General features: G+C 36.8%; 1 protein-coding gene across 4 annotated transcripts; it reads right to left on the bottom strand.

The window, feature by feature from the left end:
* Window positions 1–3,907: 3,907 nt before the first annotated feature.
* LOC141643576 (DEAD-box ATP-dependent RNA helicase 16) lies at window positions 3,908–18,716 on the bottom strand. Of its 4 annotated transcripts, none has more exons than XM_074452779.1 (15): window positions 18,398–18,646; window positions 8,673–8,831; window positions 8,484–8,573; window positions 7,921–8,049; window positions 7,659–7,759; window positions 7,436–7,553; window positions 7,139–7,270; window positions 6,759–6,824; window positions 6,387–6,575; window positions 5,997–6,092; window positions 5,663–5,800; window positions 5,418–5,500; window positions 5,087–5,127; window positions 4,786–5,006; window positions 3,908–4,498 (listed from the first exon to the last, which is right to left on the bottom strand). In XM_074452779.1, exons 1-15 carry the CDS (start codon window positions 18,533–18,535, stop codon window positions 4,448–4,450), a joined length of 1,752 nt encoding a protein of 583 aa, XP_074308880.1. In that variant the 5' UTR covers window positions 18,536–18,646; the 3' UTR covers window positions 3,908–4,447. The 4 variants fall into 4 exon arrangements, with proteins under 4 accessions (XP_074308880.1, XP_074308881.1, XP_074308878.1 ...); XM_074452780.1 differs by lacking the exon at window positions 18,398–18,646 and adding an exon at window positions 9,670–9,773; XM_074452777.1 differs by lacking the exon at window positions 18,398–18,646 and adding an exon at window positions 8,931–9,260.
* Between the last annotated feature and the right edge of the window lie 540 nt (window positions 18,717–19,256).

Below are 19,256 nucleotides of genomic sequence, written 5' to 3'. Positions count from 1 at the left end.
GCTTTTTGTCTTGATTTGGTGGTTAATTAATTGTGTCATTAAGATGTACCGACGTCATTGTACAATTAATGATTTCATACTTTTTGCATTAGATTTTTCAAACAATTCGTCTTATCGGAGACGGATACTATCCGTTTAAAGCGGTAAACGGATAATGGCTCTCTCACAAAATGCAAGGACGACTTATTTTCATCGTTGACGTTTTAGTAACTATCGACGACGTTTTCAATCAAAAGACAATAATGTTCTTTGCACATTTACACTACTTTCTCTCTCTAAATATTTTTCTCTCAAATTCTAGTAAAAACCAGCTAAATTAAATAAAAAAAAAAACAATTAACAACATTAATTAGCATGACGGAACCCGAATCACCGGTACGTAAACAACTTAATTGCTTCAATATTTTGGTTAATTTCCATTTTTTTGCGCATCGTTAAATCTATTCTTAGTTGATTTAGGTCACGTATTTACTTAATCGTAGTAAACATTGCGCTTTTTTTGCGTAAATATGAAATTGTACAACCCATATACCAAACCCTAAGATTCAAGGTTCGATCATGGACCAAACCTTGAGTCTCAACGTTTGACCATGGTTGAACCTTGAGATTCAACGTTTGGCCCATGGTCGAACGTTGAGTCTCATGGTTTGGTCATGGTCGAACGTTGAGTCTCGCGGTTTGACCATGGATTGATTGTTGGGTCTCAACTTTCAGTCCGTGATTGGACAATAAACTCGTTTTCTTTTATTTTGCTTCCGTTTAATGTAATTTATTTAGGTTATGTATCGTTTTTATTGTCTAACTATTATCCGAATTGCATGAAATAGGTTTTGTGGGAGAGTTTTGGCGTGGTGGCGGCGGTGTGACAGTGGTGGCGGCGTGGGATGGTGGTGGAAGGTTTGGGTGTTGAGTATTTTAGGTTTTTTCAATTAGAGAGGAAATGGAAGTGTCAGTGAGATGTGAGGGGCGTTATCATCTTTTGCACTGAAAACGTCGACAATAGTTATTAAAACGCCGTCGATGTTTACAAACCCGGAATGCAAGTGGGAGGGCAAGTGAGGGTATTCATTTCCCACCCACTTGCACTATCCACTCTCATTTTGTGAGAGGTAGACTATATGTCTACAGTTTTAGACGAATAATGTCCGTCTAAAGTGAGAATTTGTGTTTTCCAAAAGTAGTCAAGATAATGATATTTATTTTTTATTTTTTTATGACGAGGAGACTCGCAACCGTTATCTTTAGTGAGCGCTAGGTAAAATCCCGAATATACATGATAACCTGCAAACTATGTATACCAGCCATTACCAGGTAAGCTACTTGAGATTGACATGCTCGAAATCCAGAAGGCATGGCCTCAAGGTATAAACACTGTACAAGATTGCTTTTGGGAGGTTTAAATTTGAGCTCATCGTAAATTTCACCGAAATTTTAACCACTACATTTCACCTTTGAAGGCTATTTATGTATTATAGGTGAAATGTTCCGATTATTTCTTTACGTCTTTTTTACTATGGTATCTTAGAAGTTAATAGGAGATTAGGAGTATGAGATTTTTTTAATTTTTTTTTTTTTGACTGTGAGAAAGAACTTACCTAGACCATAGCTGATTTAGTTATGAGAATGAGGTTGAGGACTTGAGGATAATGAGTTAATGACACTCGTCCATTTTGCCTCGTGTGATTAGCACTACGTTTTGATGGAGTTAAATCTTGCTTGTGTCTTGATTTAATTAATGGTTAATTATGTTATTAAGCTGGACACATGTTATTTTACCACTAATAATTTCATACTTTTAACCCTTGATTTTCCAAACCTTTAAAAGATACTTGTTATATTCATCAAAATAATGAGATTAATTTATTAGTGGAATATGCGGTCTGATGTCTTATTTAGGTGTTGTTTGGTTGCCCCATTAAAAGCGGGTGAATTGGAAAAATGAAGGTTATTTATTTGCCCAAAATCACATGAATTGCATTTTCCTAGGAGTTTCTAATTCCTCCATTATAGAGGAGTTTAATTACCTAGTCCCCTAGGTAATTGGAAATTCTAGCATGAATCCAACTCCAGGATGTCAACCAAACAAGTTTTTGGCAATTCACGTGTTTTGTAAAATCATGGGAAATTAATTCATGTATGACAACCAAATGAGGCCTTACTTTTTATGTTTTTATTTTAAGTATGTAAAAATCCATTGTTTTTACATTTTTTTATTTAGGTGTTTCAGTCATTGGTTTACGTTTTTATTTTATGTATGCAAGAGATATTTTTTTTCCAATATACATTTACGTATCCACTTGTTGTAGGTATCAGTATTTTTCAAAAGATTAATGAAATGAAATGTTACATCAATATGGCTTCATGCATGCCATCATGGTTAGTACGATAATAATATTTCCTCTGTCTCAAATTATTTATTTACTTATTTCATTTTCTATAAAAACAAATCTTATTTAAAAGATAAATAAATAATTTAGATATATTTTCCTATAATTCAAGCATCATCTCATTTATACATATAAAACAAATCTTATTGTTGTTTTTCATACATTATATTTTTGTTTTATTCTACTTGTTTGACTCGTTTTAAATTTAAATCGAATAATACCGTTTCAATTAAAATTTTGTGTTTTTAAATAGATTTTGAAACATGACAAGCGCGAGGCTAGAAAACAAAGTAGATTTAAAGAAGCACAAATTCTTGTTTGTGACGGCACATATCCGTCACTCTTGAGTGACGGATACCATTTTACCTCACAAAGTACCCACTTTTTCTCTCTTTGCAACATTATTCATGTGGTCCCCTTTCTCCACTAACCCATTTTGTTACCATTTTATCTCACAAAATATCCGGCACAAATGGTAACCCGTCACAAGGGAGACCAATTGTTAAAGAAGACGTAGAGTGAAAATTGACCATATGAAGATATGAAGGACAGTTGGCATCCGTGTCCCTCGAGGCCTATTTGTGTTGTTTGGGACATGCCATCCTCGTGGGACGTGGCCTACTTCCATCTTTAATTTATTGGGCTGGGCTTATTTATTAGGCTCACACCCCCTACCTATTTCTCATATTTTCCACCACAAATTATAATTCGACATGACTCATGAGAGTTGAGATCGTCTTTTATTAGTTAAAACACTCATTTATTATTATTATTATCGTACTAAATAAGTGTTTTGTTTATAAACGAACTAGTTCAAACCGAGATAATATAGATGAAATTAAAGGAGCGTCTAGTTTAAAAGATCGGAATGGAATAAGATGTCATTGAAAAATGGATTACCAAATGGGTTGGGTACTTGGGTGGAATTAAAATTCATCACGATTCTAACTTCATTCCAAAATGCTCCTACCAAACACTCTTTGCTTTGAAAGAAGCATAAGATAATATTTATGCCGGTAAAGTTGTAACTCAGTAAGTGGACTATACATCTGATGTACTAAATGATTTAAATATAATTTTTGAGCATTAAGATAAAGTTTTTGAGTTATGTTTTAAAAATTATGAGTTTTATTAGAAAGTTTTTGAATTCATTCTTTTAAACATAAAACTAAAAAAATTACAATATAACTCAAAAACATTACATATAAGCTCAGAAAAATTTGAGTTTTAACGTCAAAAATAACATGTAACTTTTAAACTTTATAAAGCTCGAAAAAAATATACAAAAACTCAAATACATATGGAGGATGATGTAATACATCTGATGTATAATCCTTTTTCTCGTTGTAACTTCAATAAATAATTTAACCATTCATCTTCCCGAATATATATACCGCCAGCTTAGATTCATCAAAACGACTATTATCACATTACTGTTTGATTCGTTTCCAAGAAAATTTTACTCCTAGTTGTTATATATACTGGGAATAATCAACCGAAGCTGACAATAGTCGTAGAGATAAGACTACAACAAGCAAGGCTTGTTAAGCATCGAAAACGTTATTAGAAATCAGCAAGTCTCATTTGTGACAGTCATGTCCGTCACAAGCTTGTGACGGGTCAATTACTACCTATGTGGGTAGATAAGACAAAACAGATTGTTATTCTTTAGGCACTTTCCTTTTGTCTTATCTACCCACATGAGTAGTACTTGATCCGTCGCAAGCTTGCAACGGATTTTGTGATTAGAAATACACGGAGTATAATGGACTCCACATAGTTTCACGGAAAACCCGGCTTCGAAATTGACAATCAGCATCCGTCATTCAATGCTAGCAAATTGAAATGAAGTTAATTTAACAGCACAGAAAAGGATCGCCTGAACAAAAAAGAAGACGCCAGGACAAGTTGACTCCTTATGCTGGTAGTTGTATTCAGGTCACCCTGGCCGGACCATGTTCGGAATTTGGATGGCTTCATGTCACAAAAAAATGTTCAGACGATGACCGCTCAACGAGTCAAGGTTTACCGCTAGCATATTCTCATTATAAGTGAAAAGGTCATTCCTTTTTGCTACCTTTCCTTCTCATCCTGTTACGTTGTTTGAATCCCTACAAGTTAAAACAATTTGGTAAATCACTGTAAAATATAAGATATCTGCGAGCTTTAGTCACCAAGTCTTAGACAGTCGTATAATACAGGCTTTGGCAAAGTACAAGAGAGAAAAACAATGCACCGTCAATAAGTCTTAGACAGTCGTATAATACCACGCTTAATACTGTCAAATGATGACCAACGGTATTAAACAGATAACTTTTTACGATAAAATGGTGCATAGTTACTATTAAAAGACAGGAGATCACTTAATTTTGGAATTTGTGATTCAAGGAAGATGTACCTTAGTTGATATTGCCTTGAGAGGATCTTTGTTTTTCCTAAATCTTCTCTTTCGGCTTGGATACTGACTTGGTTTTTCATTTCCCAAGGCTGCTCGTCGATCAAGTTTCATGTTCCTGATTAATTCTTGTGTGGTTGCATCTAGTATATATTCGGGTGGTTCAGCACCCAAGTATGAAGCCGATTCCTTCTTGCTTAGATCTTTGTCATGCTTCAAAATATCTATAAAGCAAGACCTCACTTCAGAAATCTGAGCTCAACAACAAATAGTCGAAAAATGTCCTTCAGAAATAGATTATTACCCAAGTCTCGAGGATTATTAGCTTGAAGGTTGGCAGTCAACCTGCAAACAAATCACACAACTGGTCAGTACTTCTTAATTAATCTCGGTTTCAGACTCCGTTACAGAATCAGTAATCGCAGCTCTAAAACTCGGTTGATTTGGCATTGCTGCTGTATTTAATCTTATAAGTACAATGGTTGCAGGGAAATCAACCAAGTGTAAAACATTAGGATGTGAAATCGTGTCTCATCATGAACTGAGAGACTACCCTAAACCATTTTGGCGAGGCATCCAAAGTTTAACAACGATTTACGCAGACATGATGCAGTATGTTAGAATAGAAAATTTACTCTTCAGAGTTGAGAATTTCATTCCGAATATCCTGTTTACGCGCTTCTACTATAGCAGTTCGTGTGACACTCCTTCCTTGACTCTGCAAGAAGCACATGATGCTACGTAAATGATAATATCAGATGAAAAGAAGAACCATTTTGCTCTAATCCATAATACTAATCCCTAACAAAAAAGAGAAGCGAGTTTTTGGCTCTTTTAGAAATGGAAAAAGACTAATATCAGATGAAAGCAATAGAAATACCTCTGCTCGATATCTTAACGCCTCCACCACATTATGCATGGGCAAAGGAAAAGGATCAATGAAGTCTCCTTCTCCGCTTCTGTGCTCAGCTAATGTAGATTTCAGTGCTTTAAAAGCTTCCATCTCCTCTGGAGAGACCTATTCGTGCCAGCAAGATAGAGATTCATACTAAGCTGACAGCAATGTTGCGAGAATACAGGGAGAGACAGGGATTCGAGGTTTGGTGTTGTTACGGTCATTACAACGAGAATATAAAGAATAGTGAACAGTCCAACACCAAATCATAACAAATTAATTGAAGTTATATACTTGCAGCTATAAGTCTATAACTTACAAGAGAAACTGATGCTCCTGTATTACATGCTCGTCCTGTGCGTCCAATACGATGTATGTATCCTTCAGCAGTTGCAGGCATCTCAAAGTTTATAACCTGCAGAAAGAAATCATATTGTATGTTACAGTTTTGGAAATACCATTCCTTCCCAAATAGAGAGGATACTTCAAATACAGGCTTGCCCACATGACATGATATTCATATACAGCAAGATTGAAGAAAATCAGTAACACCATTTGAAGCCATGAATTGACAAAAGATGGAACTACATTCAGTATGTATCAAGCTTTATCAGTGCAAGTTAAAGTATAAATATCATAAATGTCATGGGGAATCATATGGAACAAGACAGCACACGTAAAATGTAAATACTGCATTCACAATACATACTGTGTAAACATTCTTGAAGTCAATGCCTCTCACTACACCAAATTCAGCATCCAACTTTTGCTTCCGTTGTTTCTTGGAATTTTTCACCTCGGCAGCTGGAACATCTTTTCCAGCAGCTTCCTGCCCTTTGGTATATGTTTCGCCATCGTCAATTGCAATTAGGTAATCAAACAATCCAGCATTGAACTCCTGAAAATAAGAAGGCGTGATACCCCCAAAAGTTATATTAGATTTTATCATATATAGACAATTAGACACTACATACGGGAGGCCCTTTGCCTTTATTTTAAAGTAATGGACCAGACATATTAGACACCCATGAGATATGAGATTCAACTGAACAGAGACAGATACAGAAAGGAAATAATATACCTCGATGATATGTAGACGTGAATTTTGAGGTAACTCGGCATTCAGAACAGCTGCCCTGATCCGAAACTGTCACGTGCAAACATACATAAATGAGGATAAGAAACAGCTCTGATTGTAAGGTCAGAAGTAACTTTATCAGCAACAATACGATTAGAACCCCCCATCCCCCCCCCCCCTCTCTCTTTTCTCTCTTTTCGTATCTCTGAACCAAATCCAAAATGAATAACTTAATAGCTTATCCGTGTTGTTAATGGTTCACGATGGAAAAACATAGAAATCCATGACAAAGATAATTACAGCACCCTAATAACCCTTGTCACCTTGTGTCAGTAGAAATTTTTCATCCCTGAAACAGAACACACACGAAGATCATATATTACCTTTTCCAAAAAGAGCTTCAGCCTAAATCCCATGTCAATTGTATTTGTAAAAAGCAGCACCTTTTTAGGAACTAGATCCAACTTTAAGAGAGCTAAAATGTAGACAAATTTATCAGGGGCACTGCAAGATATCTGAACAAATTACATCAAGAAACATTGAAGATACCAATATAAACTTTTGGGACAGTAAGAATGAACATTGTTGTATTAGTATAATAATGAGTATTGGAATTGTATTGTCTTTCGGCCATACTGAACGAGGAACCAACGCACAGTATGTGAAAAAATTACTCATACCCAGAATTGATCCACGCTGTTTGGTATGATCTCATCTTTGCCACCGTCCTCTTCTGGCAGTGTCAAAATATAAGGATTGTGTAGAATAAGCTTCTTTAGCTTCTCAACATCATCATATCTAATCATCAAATAGCCACACAATCACAATTCGTTTCAATCTTAATGACGCCATTCCCATTGACGAACCAACTATCAAGTAAAGAGAAACAATTCAGTAGCATACCTGGAAGTAGCAGACATCAGAAGGCACTGGCAACGTCTCGGGACATGAGCTATGATTGCCCTGACATCATCTTCATAGCCTTGTGACAAAAGAAGATCTGCCTGAACACGAACACGAGTTAATTACAACTCAAAATAAAACAAACAAAACAAATCCGACCATAAGTACATGGTTTATAGATTCCAAGCAACATAAGCACATTGTCTCAACACCAACGAGAACTATCGACAAAGGAACTAGAACGTAAAAAAACAAAACAAACCTCGTCAAAAATGAGCATGGAAAGCGAGTCTTGGATGGCTTTAGGTTGCAGAAATCCTGCAGACAAACATTTATGTACACAAGATGGAGTTGCCACCAGAACATCAGGAGGCCCGGACAACGCTTGTTTCTGAGAGCAATACATCAAAAGACAAAATCAACCACTCAATTTAAAAACCTCAACACCCTATTAGCATCTTGTGTTAAGTTCACAATTGAGCTTCTATCGCAACAACAGCATTACCCAAGTGGCTCAAGCACTCCCTCTCGTATATAACGGAAAAGGGGAGTCAGATGTTATGCAGCCTTACCCTTGTGTTATCTCTAACCAACTGATCTGATCTTGTTGATCTTATTAATTTACATTTCTACAAATACAAGTAGTGCTTGGCAAAAGATGTGATAATACAAGACTAACCAGAAACTATGATCAAAACATAAGTTCGGAAAAAACCTGTCCACAAATACCGAAAATCCCACCAGAAGATGTGATAATACAAGTAGTACATCCTCAAACAATAACACGAAAATTCAAGCAAAAGATGTGACAATACAAAGACTAACCAACTGAGTATTAGGCATGTTGCGAGTAAGCTTGGCAACTTTCAATTGAACTCTACACAACTCTACAAGCGACATAAGTTCCGAATAAACCTGTCCACAAATACCGAAAATCCCAACAGAAACTATGATCAAAACATTCAATAAATCAAACTAAAATAGAAAAGCTTGCATCTTTTATCTTTTCCACACCTGCTGACATAATTCCGTAGTAGGAACAACTACAAAAGCAGTCGGACCCATAAAATTACTCGAAATCGAACCGGAGAACAGCTTATGGAGTAATGGAAGTAAATAAGCAAAAGTCTTTCCTGACCCTGTCTTTGCTCTAGCAAGTACATCCTTGCCTTCCTGCAAATTTCATCAAAATAAGTTAAAATCAATGAATTATATATACTATAAAATCAGGAGCTGGAGATTAATTGGAAGAGAAATTGAGGAGAAAATTACGAGAATAATGGGAATAGCGACGCGTTGAATAGGAGTAGGGTTTTGAAGGCCTTTTTTCATAAGAGCGCGAATTAATCGAGGGTCGAGACCGGTATTTTCGAAGCCTTGTTCTTCGACTAATACAATTTCTTCTCTCTTACGTTTTAATGGTGGTGATGATGAATCTTTCGCCATTGTTGAAGGTGAGTACAGAGAATAATTTCTTCTTTCTTACGTTTTTCGAAATTAGAGTTTAGAAGGTTTTTCTGTTGATATATATATACGTTTCTGTCAGAGTTAGGGTGAACGGTAAGGTCGTTGGGTTGGATTGGTTGGCTGGCTCGATTATCGAAACACAAATTCTCATTCGTGAGTCGTGACGGGCATATCCGTCGCAAATTTGTGACAATAATGTCCGTCACGAGGGAGACGTTGCTATCGAAAATACACCTTTCATTTAACTATGATTTTCCTACCTGACTTTTCGCATTGAAAAATAAAAACAAAAATAATGGGTTGGTTTGTGTATGCGTTCCCTTCCGATTATACAAGCGAGTCGATTACTAGTATATTCCAACCCGTGTATTGAATTGTTGAAATTGGTGAAAAAATGACGACATCCGCAAATCCAACCCATGACAATAAAATGACCTAAATTCAAAATCCACTAATTAAGGGTCAAGAGTCATCTAACCCGTTACTCGACTCATAAACCCGATAAATAAGCAAAAAAAAACATATTTAAGACCTATAAACTTACTTTTAAAAAGGAAGTCATATTCCGATGCGACTCACATGCTAACTACGACTCCGATTTTGTATTGGACTCACTTGTATTCTTCGAGTTGTTTCTTGTGCTCAACCGCTGGGATTGGTTATGTGAGTATTTCTTTAGCTGTTTCTGTTCTTATAAAATTATAACTTGGTTTCTGACTTTCGCAAGAGATTTCGGATGAAGTGATGACGTATTTCAATGTGCTTCGGCTGTGAAAAACATGATCTCATTTACAAATCGTGCCTTGAATTTCCTGATTAAAATAAACTTTGTTGTATACTTGTATAAAACAATCGATCAAAGTAGACAAGAAGCATGGAAAGGGTTAATATAAATATATTTCACATAATTTCACGGAAAACCCCCTGCTAGCAAATTGAAATGAAGTTTGTTTAACGAGCGAAAAAAAGGATCGCCGGAACAAAAAAGGGACGCCAAGACAAGTTGATCCAAACCAGGACTCTTCACGCGGTAGCTGTGCTACTGTCACCCTGGCGGGACCATGTTCAGAATTTGGATGGATTGGCCTCACATAATGGAATCAAGGTTTACCAAAAGCACATCTTCATTATACGTGAAGGCACGGTCATTCCTTTTTGCTACCTTTCCCTCTCATCTTGTTACGTTGTTTGAATCCCTGCATGTTATAACAATTTGGTAAATCACTATAAGATATCTGCAGGATCACTTCATTACACCTCTTTTCTATCCCATAACAAAATTTAATTTGAAAATTTGTCCATGGATTGTTATGTCACACTTTTGCCTCTTTTCTAAAGTAAAAGGATCACTACGGATGAAAAAATGGTGTATTGAGAATTTGTGATTCAAGAAAGACGTACCTTAGTCGATATTGCTTTGAGAGGATCTTTGTTTTTTTTAAATCTTTTCTTTCGGCTTGGATATTGACTAGGCTTTCCATTTCCCATGGCTGCTCGAGCAAGTTTCACAATCTTGCTTGCCTCTTGAGTGGTTGCATCAAGTAGATATTCGGGCACATCACGCAAGTGCGAAGGTGGTTCCTTCTTGCTCAGAATTTTGTCATGCTTCAAAAGATCTATAGAGCAAGACCTCACTTCAGAAATCTGATCTCAATAATAAATAGTCAAAACAAGTCTTTTAGAGATAGATTATTACCCAAGTCTCTAGGATTATTAGCTCGAAAGTGGGCTGTCAACCTGCAAACAAATCACACAACTAGTGAGTACATAGTACATTCACGGTTCTTAATCTGGGTTTGAGACTCCGTCACAGAATCAGTCGTGGCAGCTTGATCTCGGCCATCACACCATAAGTGCGACCATTAATCCCATGAGTACAATGGTAGCAAGGAAATCAACCAAGCTTAAAACATTAAGATGTGAAATCTCATTTAATCATGAACTGCTCTCTCCACAGACAATACCCTGAACCATTTTGGTGAGGCATCGAAAGGTTGACAACGATTCACACAAAGACATGATGCAATACCAAATGTTTGAATAGAAAATTTACTTTTCAGAATTGAGAATTTCGTTCCGAATATCCTGTGCCCGTGCTTCGCGTACATTAATTCCTGTCACACTCCTTTGCTGATCCTGCATGAAGCAAATAGTGCTACATAAATGATAAGATTCAAACATCCTAATTTGACCAATAGCATAGGGTGAGCTAGTCACGAAGCTTAGCAAGATGTTTAGCATGAGGTAGGAAATGCAAATCAGCCATCACCAGATAACAACATCATAATTACCCCAGTGCCTCAAGGACTTCCGCATATACCAGAGGAAGGTGGGGATGGACTTGTACAGCATTGCCCATACGTTAACCACACAGATAGGCTTTTAGAAGACCCAAAATGGAAGTTCCATGTGATGACTCTATGACTACCGCTAAACAGTGAAAATAAGAGCCATTTTGCTTTAAACCATAATACTAATAACCCCTAAGAGAAAATATAGCGGATCTTCGGCTCTATTGGAAGTAGGGGGAAAAAAACTAATATCAAATGAAGGCAAGGGAAATACCTCTGCTCGATATCTTAACGACTCCACCGCATTCTTTGTGAGCAAAGGAAAAGGAGCAATGAAGTCACCTTCTCCGCTTCTGTGCTCAGCTAATGTAGATTTCAGTTCTTCAAATACTTCCATCTCATCTGGAGAGACCTACTCGTGCCAGCAAGAAAAAGATTCATACTAAGCAATGCGAATTATGCTATTCATCAGCATAGTCACCTAAACGGCTAAACTTAAATAAATTCCATACAAACCAAAGATGACGGTAGCTAGTACAAGAGCAATCAGAAGAGATGGATCCCATTTTTAGCCAGCCAGCTTATTGGCTGAGCGCCTTAGCCATATGCCAACACTCATGAGCACTAAAGCTATAGCTTCTTAGTTGCCAACCCCTCACCGACTCAAAAAAATAAAGAGACACATGTAAGTGGCTCTTGGACTAAACTGAACACATAAATTTGTCTTCCCCCAAAAAACATGCACTCAACCTACATATCTTTTGGGTTTGACAACCCCCCACTTACACATAAAAAACATGCAAGGTAGTTCTTAGACTAACTAAACAAATAAATATTTTGCCTCCTTCAAAAAGACGCAACTTCAATCATCAACCTACAAACCGTAAAAGCTCTACTCGTGAGAAATTATTGTCAATTTGGATTTTGGACCTATAGAGTAGTTCCTTACCGAAGGGGAGCCTTGGCGCACCGGTTAAGGTGTTGCATTGTGACCGTGAGGTCACGGGTTCAAGTCCTTGGAGCGGCCTCTTGCCAAAATGGCAAGGGAAGGCTTGCCCCAATTACACCCTTGTGGTGGGACCCTTCCCCGGATCCTTGCCTAGCGGGGACGCCATCGTGCACCGGGCTGCCCTTTAGAGTAGTTCCTTACCCTCAATTCTTAAATCAATAGGAGTCACATATCAATTCCACTCATAAAACACTTATTTTCATGATCCATGACAGTCCTAAAAATGCCTTGCATGAATCTATTCAATCGGCAATAAAGTAAATGAACTCCTGAGTAACAATTCAAATAATTGACGCATATGGACCAAGAAAGAGTATTTGATAATATCAACAACATTACCCCCAATACATCAATGTCTTGAAGGCTGCCGTTTATGGCGAGAGTACAGAGAGACATATTCCTGACTACCCCGTAATGAAAGTTGCATATAGAATAGCTACTTTCAATACAGCAACAAATATAACCAACATTACTTTAGTCCCTCAAAGTTACATCCATGGCAGGGTCACAGGGTGTGGGGAATTATATGTACACAACCTTACACATTTTCGAAAAACAAGAGGTTGTGACCGACTGACCAGTGACTTCAAAACTGTCATCGTCGAAAGCAATGTTACAGTAGATGAAGTGCGCACTGCGCAGACAGATTGAACCACTTTGCATTATTCCGTCATCAGAGTATAAAAAGAAGATTAAACAGTGCAAATACCAAATCATAACAAATTAAAAGAGAAGTTATATATTTGCAGCTGGAACTTACAAGAGAAACTGATGCTCCTGTGTTAGATGCTCGTCCTGTGCGTCCTATACGATGTATGTATCCTGCAGCAGTTGGCGGCATCTGAAAGTTTATAACCTGCAGAAGGAAATCATATAGAATATTACAGTTTTGGAAATACCATTACTTCCCAAATAGAGGGGACACTTCAAATACAGGCTTTCCCTCATGACTTGAACAAATATATGAATCGAAAAATAACTCTCAACACATACTTGTAATATTCATATACAGTAAGGCTACAACTGCCGGCTTCCATTTGACAAACCATTCGAGGGTACCTTACTTGACTAAGTATCCTAATTTGAATAAATTTTCAGCCTTTTTGCAAATGTTTGCCGAAATGAAAAGCCACATAGGGTAGCTTAAGAAAAAGAGTAGTTAATTATATTTTGTTTTCCATTTCTACCCTTGATTATTAATATTCATTACCTATCAGCTAAAACCTACTCAGATCACTTCACCAAAAATAACTCTGTTGAATACTTTCTCTATCATCATTCAACCAAATATCCACAATAATATTGCTACTTTGATTTATGGCAAATGGTGATTTAAGATTAAAATAAAATCAATCTAAGTTGAAAGAACACACAAAGGAGAGTTTACATTTTTTTTTTACTTTGAAAGGAACTCATTATTTATTAAATAATACTCCCTTCAAATTTCACAACTAAACACTCTATTTAGTTTTTTGATGGCTAAAGTTTCCGTGGTAAAAAAGCAACCAAAAAAAAAAAGTAAAAATAATAAATATAAAAAGAAAAAAAAAATATGAACCTTGTGTATTTATATTTGTTATCAAAGAGCCTTTAATAAAATAATATTTTCAGCAAAATAATTAGCAACATACTCCCTCTCTCCTGGTCATTTGTTGTCCTTCTCCATATTAGGGTGTCTCGGTGAGTTGTTGTACTTTCTATTTTAAGAATGAACTTGGTGAACAATTTGATCATTCACACTCAATTTGTTCCATTTGCCATCTAATAATTGGCCCCTTCCTCTTTCTTTGGTCTTTGTACCAAAACCAAAGGACAACAATTGATCGGGACGGAGGGAGTATTAGATAAAAAACAAGGTGAAATTAACATCTTGGAAACCACACAAGAGCAAATGTGGTGTTTAGCTTTGAAGGAGATAGTGTACTTTGCACGAAAAATGCTTCAGTAATCAGTTTTTCCGCTTTCTGAGGATGAAAATGCAAAACTACTACCTTTTCTTGCCAAAATAAACTAATGATAACAACAAGAACAACAATAATAATCACGTCTTTTTTTTGTAATTTTACAGAACACTATCTTTTTAATTAGTTTAACAAACATTTTAAAATTAATCAGGTACCTTTTCAGATATCTACTACCGTTTTCGGTTTTCAGCTAAATTTTCAGATATTAGCTACCTTTTCAGGTTAAAAACCCGTAAGATGTTCTCACCTTTCGAAAAGAAGATTTTGACCATTGATATATTTTTCTTCTGAGAAAAAACTATGCTTGTACTATTAACAAGGATTGGGGGTTAGCCTTACGAGGGTAATGGAAAGAAGAAAAGGAAAATAGGAGGCACTGGTGATGGTGGATAGAGAAAAGAAATGATAAAAAAGATAATAATTACCCCATAAAGGGTGCAGTAGTTATCCACCTGCCCCATTGGTCAATGCATTACCCTACGGAGTAATATTCCCACCACCAACACCCATTCATCCTCCCTTCACCGCCCATTCATCTTCTCTTCATCACCCACATCTTCTCCTTTGTTTCGGTCTCCATACCCACTTAAAAATTACCATCAACCCAGGTATGCCCTTATCAATAAAAATGGAAAGAGCATCTCTTTCCAATATCGAGGAAAGCCATGGCCTCAAGAGAAAAGAACATAATAGAAATGGCACAAAGATTATAATGGGGAAATCATACGGAACAAGACTTCACGTCTAAAATGTAAATACTGCATTCACAATACATACTGTGTACACATTCTTGAAGTCAATGCCTCTCACTACACCAAATTCAGCATCCAACTTTTGCTTCCGTTGTTTTTTGGATTTTTTCACCTCTGCATCTTTTCCAGCAGCTTCCTGCTCTTTGGTAATTGTTTTGCCATCATCGATTGCAATTAAGTAATCAAACAATCCAGCATTGAACTCCTGAAAATAAGTCGTGATACCCCACGTTCATATTAAATTTCATCATTTATAGACACTACATACAGGCTTTTGCCTTTGTTAAGAAGTAATTGCCCACACATACAAGACAACTATGAGAAACGAGATTCCACTGAAACGGACAGATATGGAAGGGAAAACTATACCTCGATGATATGTAGACGGGAATTTTGAGGTAACTCAGCATTCAGAACAGCTGCCTTGATGGAAAACTGCCAAATGCAAACATAAACAAATGAGAATAAGAAACAGCTCTTATTGTAAGGTCGGGTGTAACTTACCAGCAAAATATAACATTTGCTACCCTCCTTTTTGTACCCATAAACTAAATCCATAAATATTAACTTAAGAGCTTATCCATCTGGTTAATGGTTCAAAAAATCATAGAAATCCACGACAAAGATAAATACAGCACCTCAAAACCCTTGTCACCTTGTGTCGGTAAAAAATTACTCTCTCTGAAACAATACACACATGCAGGTCATACATTACCTTTTCCAAAAAGAGCTTCAGCCTAAATCCCATGTCAATTGTATTCGTAAATAGCAGCACCTTTTTTTGAACAAGATCCAACTTCAAGAGAGCTACAATGTAGAGGAATTTATCTTGGGCTTCACAAGATATCTAAACAAATTGAAGAGAAACGATTTATATTGCCAACCAAATAAAAAGCAACAGGACAGAACAGAATACATAATGGAAACATCGAAGGTACAAATATACTATAATGAGAAGTCAAATATATCTAAATGGCGACTTTGAAAGTCAAGGGTCATATTCTGTTCACCTTAAATTTGTTGAGTTATTTTCCGAACTTTAAACTTTTCTGAATTTGCGTGTTTCTCTATTACTTACTCCTTTAATCAAGCCCTGGGGACAAGCATTCTAGAAAGAATGCATTGACAGGCAATGATAATTAAGAGAAGGGCGTGGAGACATGGATATAGTATCTATTAGGGAATATGGAATCTGGAAGTTGACATTAGGTGAAAGTAACAGTCTGAATGTGCAAGTTGTACAGATGAACGGAGCACTCACAGGAAGTTCATCATGATCAAAGGAAATAGTAAAACAAATTAGCGTGTTTTTCCCCTCTTGATCGCACGCTTAAAGTAGTTTCCATCCATCCTTAAGTATTTCCAACTAGGCTAGTCAGGTGGGCCTTAAAATTCAGAATATTTTGTTAGCAGTTTGAATGTGCAAGTTGTACAGATGAACGGAAACATGCTTAGTAAAACAAATTTGCGTGTTCTCCCCCCTCTTGATCGCACGCTTAAAGTAGTTTATATCCATCCTAAAGTATTTCCAACTTGGGCTAGTCAGGTGGGCCTTAAAATTCAGAATATTTTGTTAGCAGTTTGAAGACCCGATATCTGTTGAAAAGATGCTTAGTAAAATAAATTTGTCAGTGACAACACCTGAACTTCTCTTTCACATCTAAATCGACAATGACAGAGCATAGATTCAAATTACAAGATACAATATCAAGCCAAGTTAAGAAAACCAACACAGAGTACGTAAAAAAATTACTCATACCCAATATTGATCCACACTGCTGGGTACAATCTCATCTTTGCCACCGTCCTCTTCTGGCAGTGTCAAAATATATGGATTGTGTAGAATAAGCTTCTTTAGCTTCTCAACATCATCACTGCATACATAAGACTACATTACCTAATCATGAAATAGCCACGCAATCACATTGCATTTCAATCTTATGACGACATTCCCATCGAAGAACCAGGTAAAGAGATACAATTCTTCTGCAGCTCAGGCAGATAATCAGGACTTCAAATAATCAATATATACACAAAATAATCCCCGCCCCCCAAAAAAATGCAGTGACATACCTGGATGTAGCAGACATCAGAAGGCACTGGCAACGCCTTGGGACATGAGCCGTAAATGCCCTGAGGTCATCTTCATAGCCATATGATAAAAGAAGATCCGCCTGAAAACAAACACGAGATGATTACAACTCAATATAAAACGAACAAAATAAATGTGACCATAAGTATATGGCTTCAAGATTCCAAGCAACATAAGAACATTGTCTCAACAGCAAGGAAACCATAGATACCAAGGAACTAAGACGTAAAATAAAAATAAAGATATAAAAATAAAAATAAAAAATAAACCTCATCGAGAATGAGCATGGAAAGCGACTCTTGGATGGCTTTAGGTTGAAGAAGTCCCCCAGACAAACATTTATATACACAAGCTGGGGTTGACACCAAGACATCAGGAGGTCCCGACAATGCCTGTTTCTGAGAGCAATACATAAAATTCGAAATCAAACACCCAATTCAAAAGGCTCTAACACCCTATCAGCATCTTGTGTAAGTTCATAGAGCTTCTTTTGCAATTACCCTAGAGGCTCAAGGGCTCCCACAAATTGCGTTACAAGGAGAGTAAGATGTTCACAGCCTTACGCTTGTGTTAACTCTAACCAATTGATCTCGTAATCTCACTGACTATAATACTCAACATCTCTACAAATCTAAGTAGTAAACGGCTGCAAACGATAAAAACACAAAATTTCAAATAGAAGATATGATAAGAGAAGACTAACCAACTCAGTGTTAGACATGGAGCTAGTAAGCTGAGCAACTTTCAGCTGAACTCTACACAACTCTATAAGCGACATAACTTCCGAATAAACCTGCCCAAAAATACGGAAAATTCCACCAAAAACTATGAACAAAACATTCAATAATCAAACTAAAAATGGACAAGATTTCATCTTTCATATTTTCCACACCTGCTGACTTAATTCCCTAGTCGGAACAAGTACAAACGCAGTCGGACCCGAAACATTACTCGAATTCGACCCCGAACCCGAATCCAAACCCGAAAAGAGCTTATGGAGTAGCGGAAGTAAATAAGCAAAAGTCTTTCCTGACCCTGTCTTTGCTCTTGCAACAACATCCTTGCCTTCCTGAAAATATCATCAAAATACGTTAAAATCAATGAATTGTGCCATAAAATCAGAAAATGGAGATTAATTAGAAGAGAAATTGAGGAGAAAATTACGAGAATAAGGGGGATAGCGACGCGTTGAATAGGAGTAGGAGTTTGAAGGCCTTTTTTTGTAAGAGCGCGAATTAATCGAGGGTCGAGACCGATATCTTCGAAGCTTTGTTCTTCGTCTAGTTCAATTTCTTTCGCCATTGTTGAAGATGAGAGAAAAAAATGCGAAAAGAGGAGTTTCAGAAATTAGGGTTTTAAGAGGGTTTTTTTATTAAGAACGGTTTCTGTTAATCAAAATGGTGTTGGATTGGCTTGGGCCGGGGCCGAGTGGCCGACCTCTTTCCCCTACTTTTTTTTTTTAGGGTTATTTAATGGGAATACTATGAACTATGAGTGCCCTTCTCAAAATACTATAACCTATTAATTAACTACACTTAGACCATCTCCAACCATGAGTTTTTCTTCTCCTCGTCTCACTCTCTCTTATCACTTCTTACTCATCCAACTCACTATTCCTCAACTTTTCAATTTTACTCCTCCAACCATAATTTACCCTTATTCCTCATCTCAATCTATTTTATTATTTATCTCTCTTACTTTAACCTACCCACCAATTAAAATATTGCTAAAATACTCACTTTTTGATACGTGTCATATGTTCAATTAAATGCAAGTTGTAAAAGTATGGTGTGGAATGCAATTTGATGCAAGTGGGCCTTCAACGCGCAGCGTTTTGTTCCTCTACAAACAGCGGAGCGCTTTCTTCCTCGTTAATATGAGGCCACTTTTTGATACATCCTCATGGTTGGAAGCCCCACTTTTCACATCCTCAATTTTTCGCTGCATTTCATCCGCATCGTTGGAGATGCTCTTACTAGCAATTATTGACCCACTCTTCTCTCATTACACTAGGTGACCTACT

Source organism: Silene latifolia, chromosome 2, assembly GCF_048544455.1.
Source record: "Silene latifolia isolate original U9 population chromosome 2, ASM4854445v1, whole genome shotgun sequence".
NCBI classification, from domain to species: Eukaryota; Viridiplantae; Streptophyta; class Magnoliopsida; order Caryophyllales; family Caryophyllaceae; genus Silene; species Silene latifolia.
This window is presented reverse-complemented; position numbering and strand designations above follow the sequence as displayed.

Excerpts from the sequence above, each read along its gene's own strand:
- LOC141643576 (XM_074452777.1), bottom strand. The coding sequence starts at position 9,104 with ATGGCGAAAGATTCATCATCACCACCATTAAAACGTAAGAGAGAAGAA. Across the intron at positions 8,574-8,672 it reads CTACGGAATTATGTCAGCAG|GTTTATTCGGAACTTATGTC; the intron begins GTGTGGAAAAGA and ends ATTTGTGGACAG. Across the intron at positions 7,554-7,658 it reads CTGATGTCTGCTACTTCCAG|ATATGATGATGTTGAGAAGC; the intron begins GTATGCTACTGA and ends TTTGATGATTAG.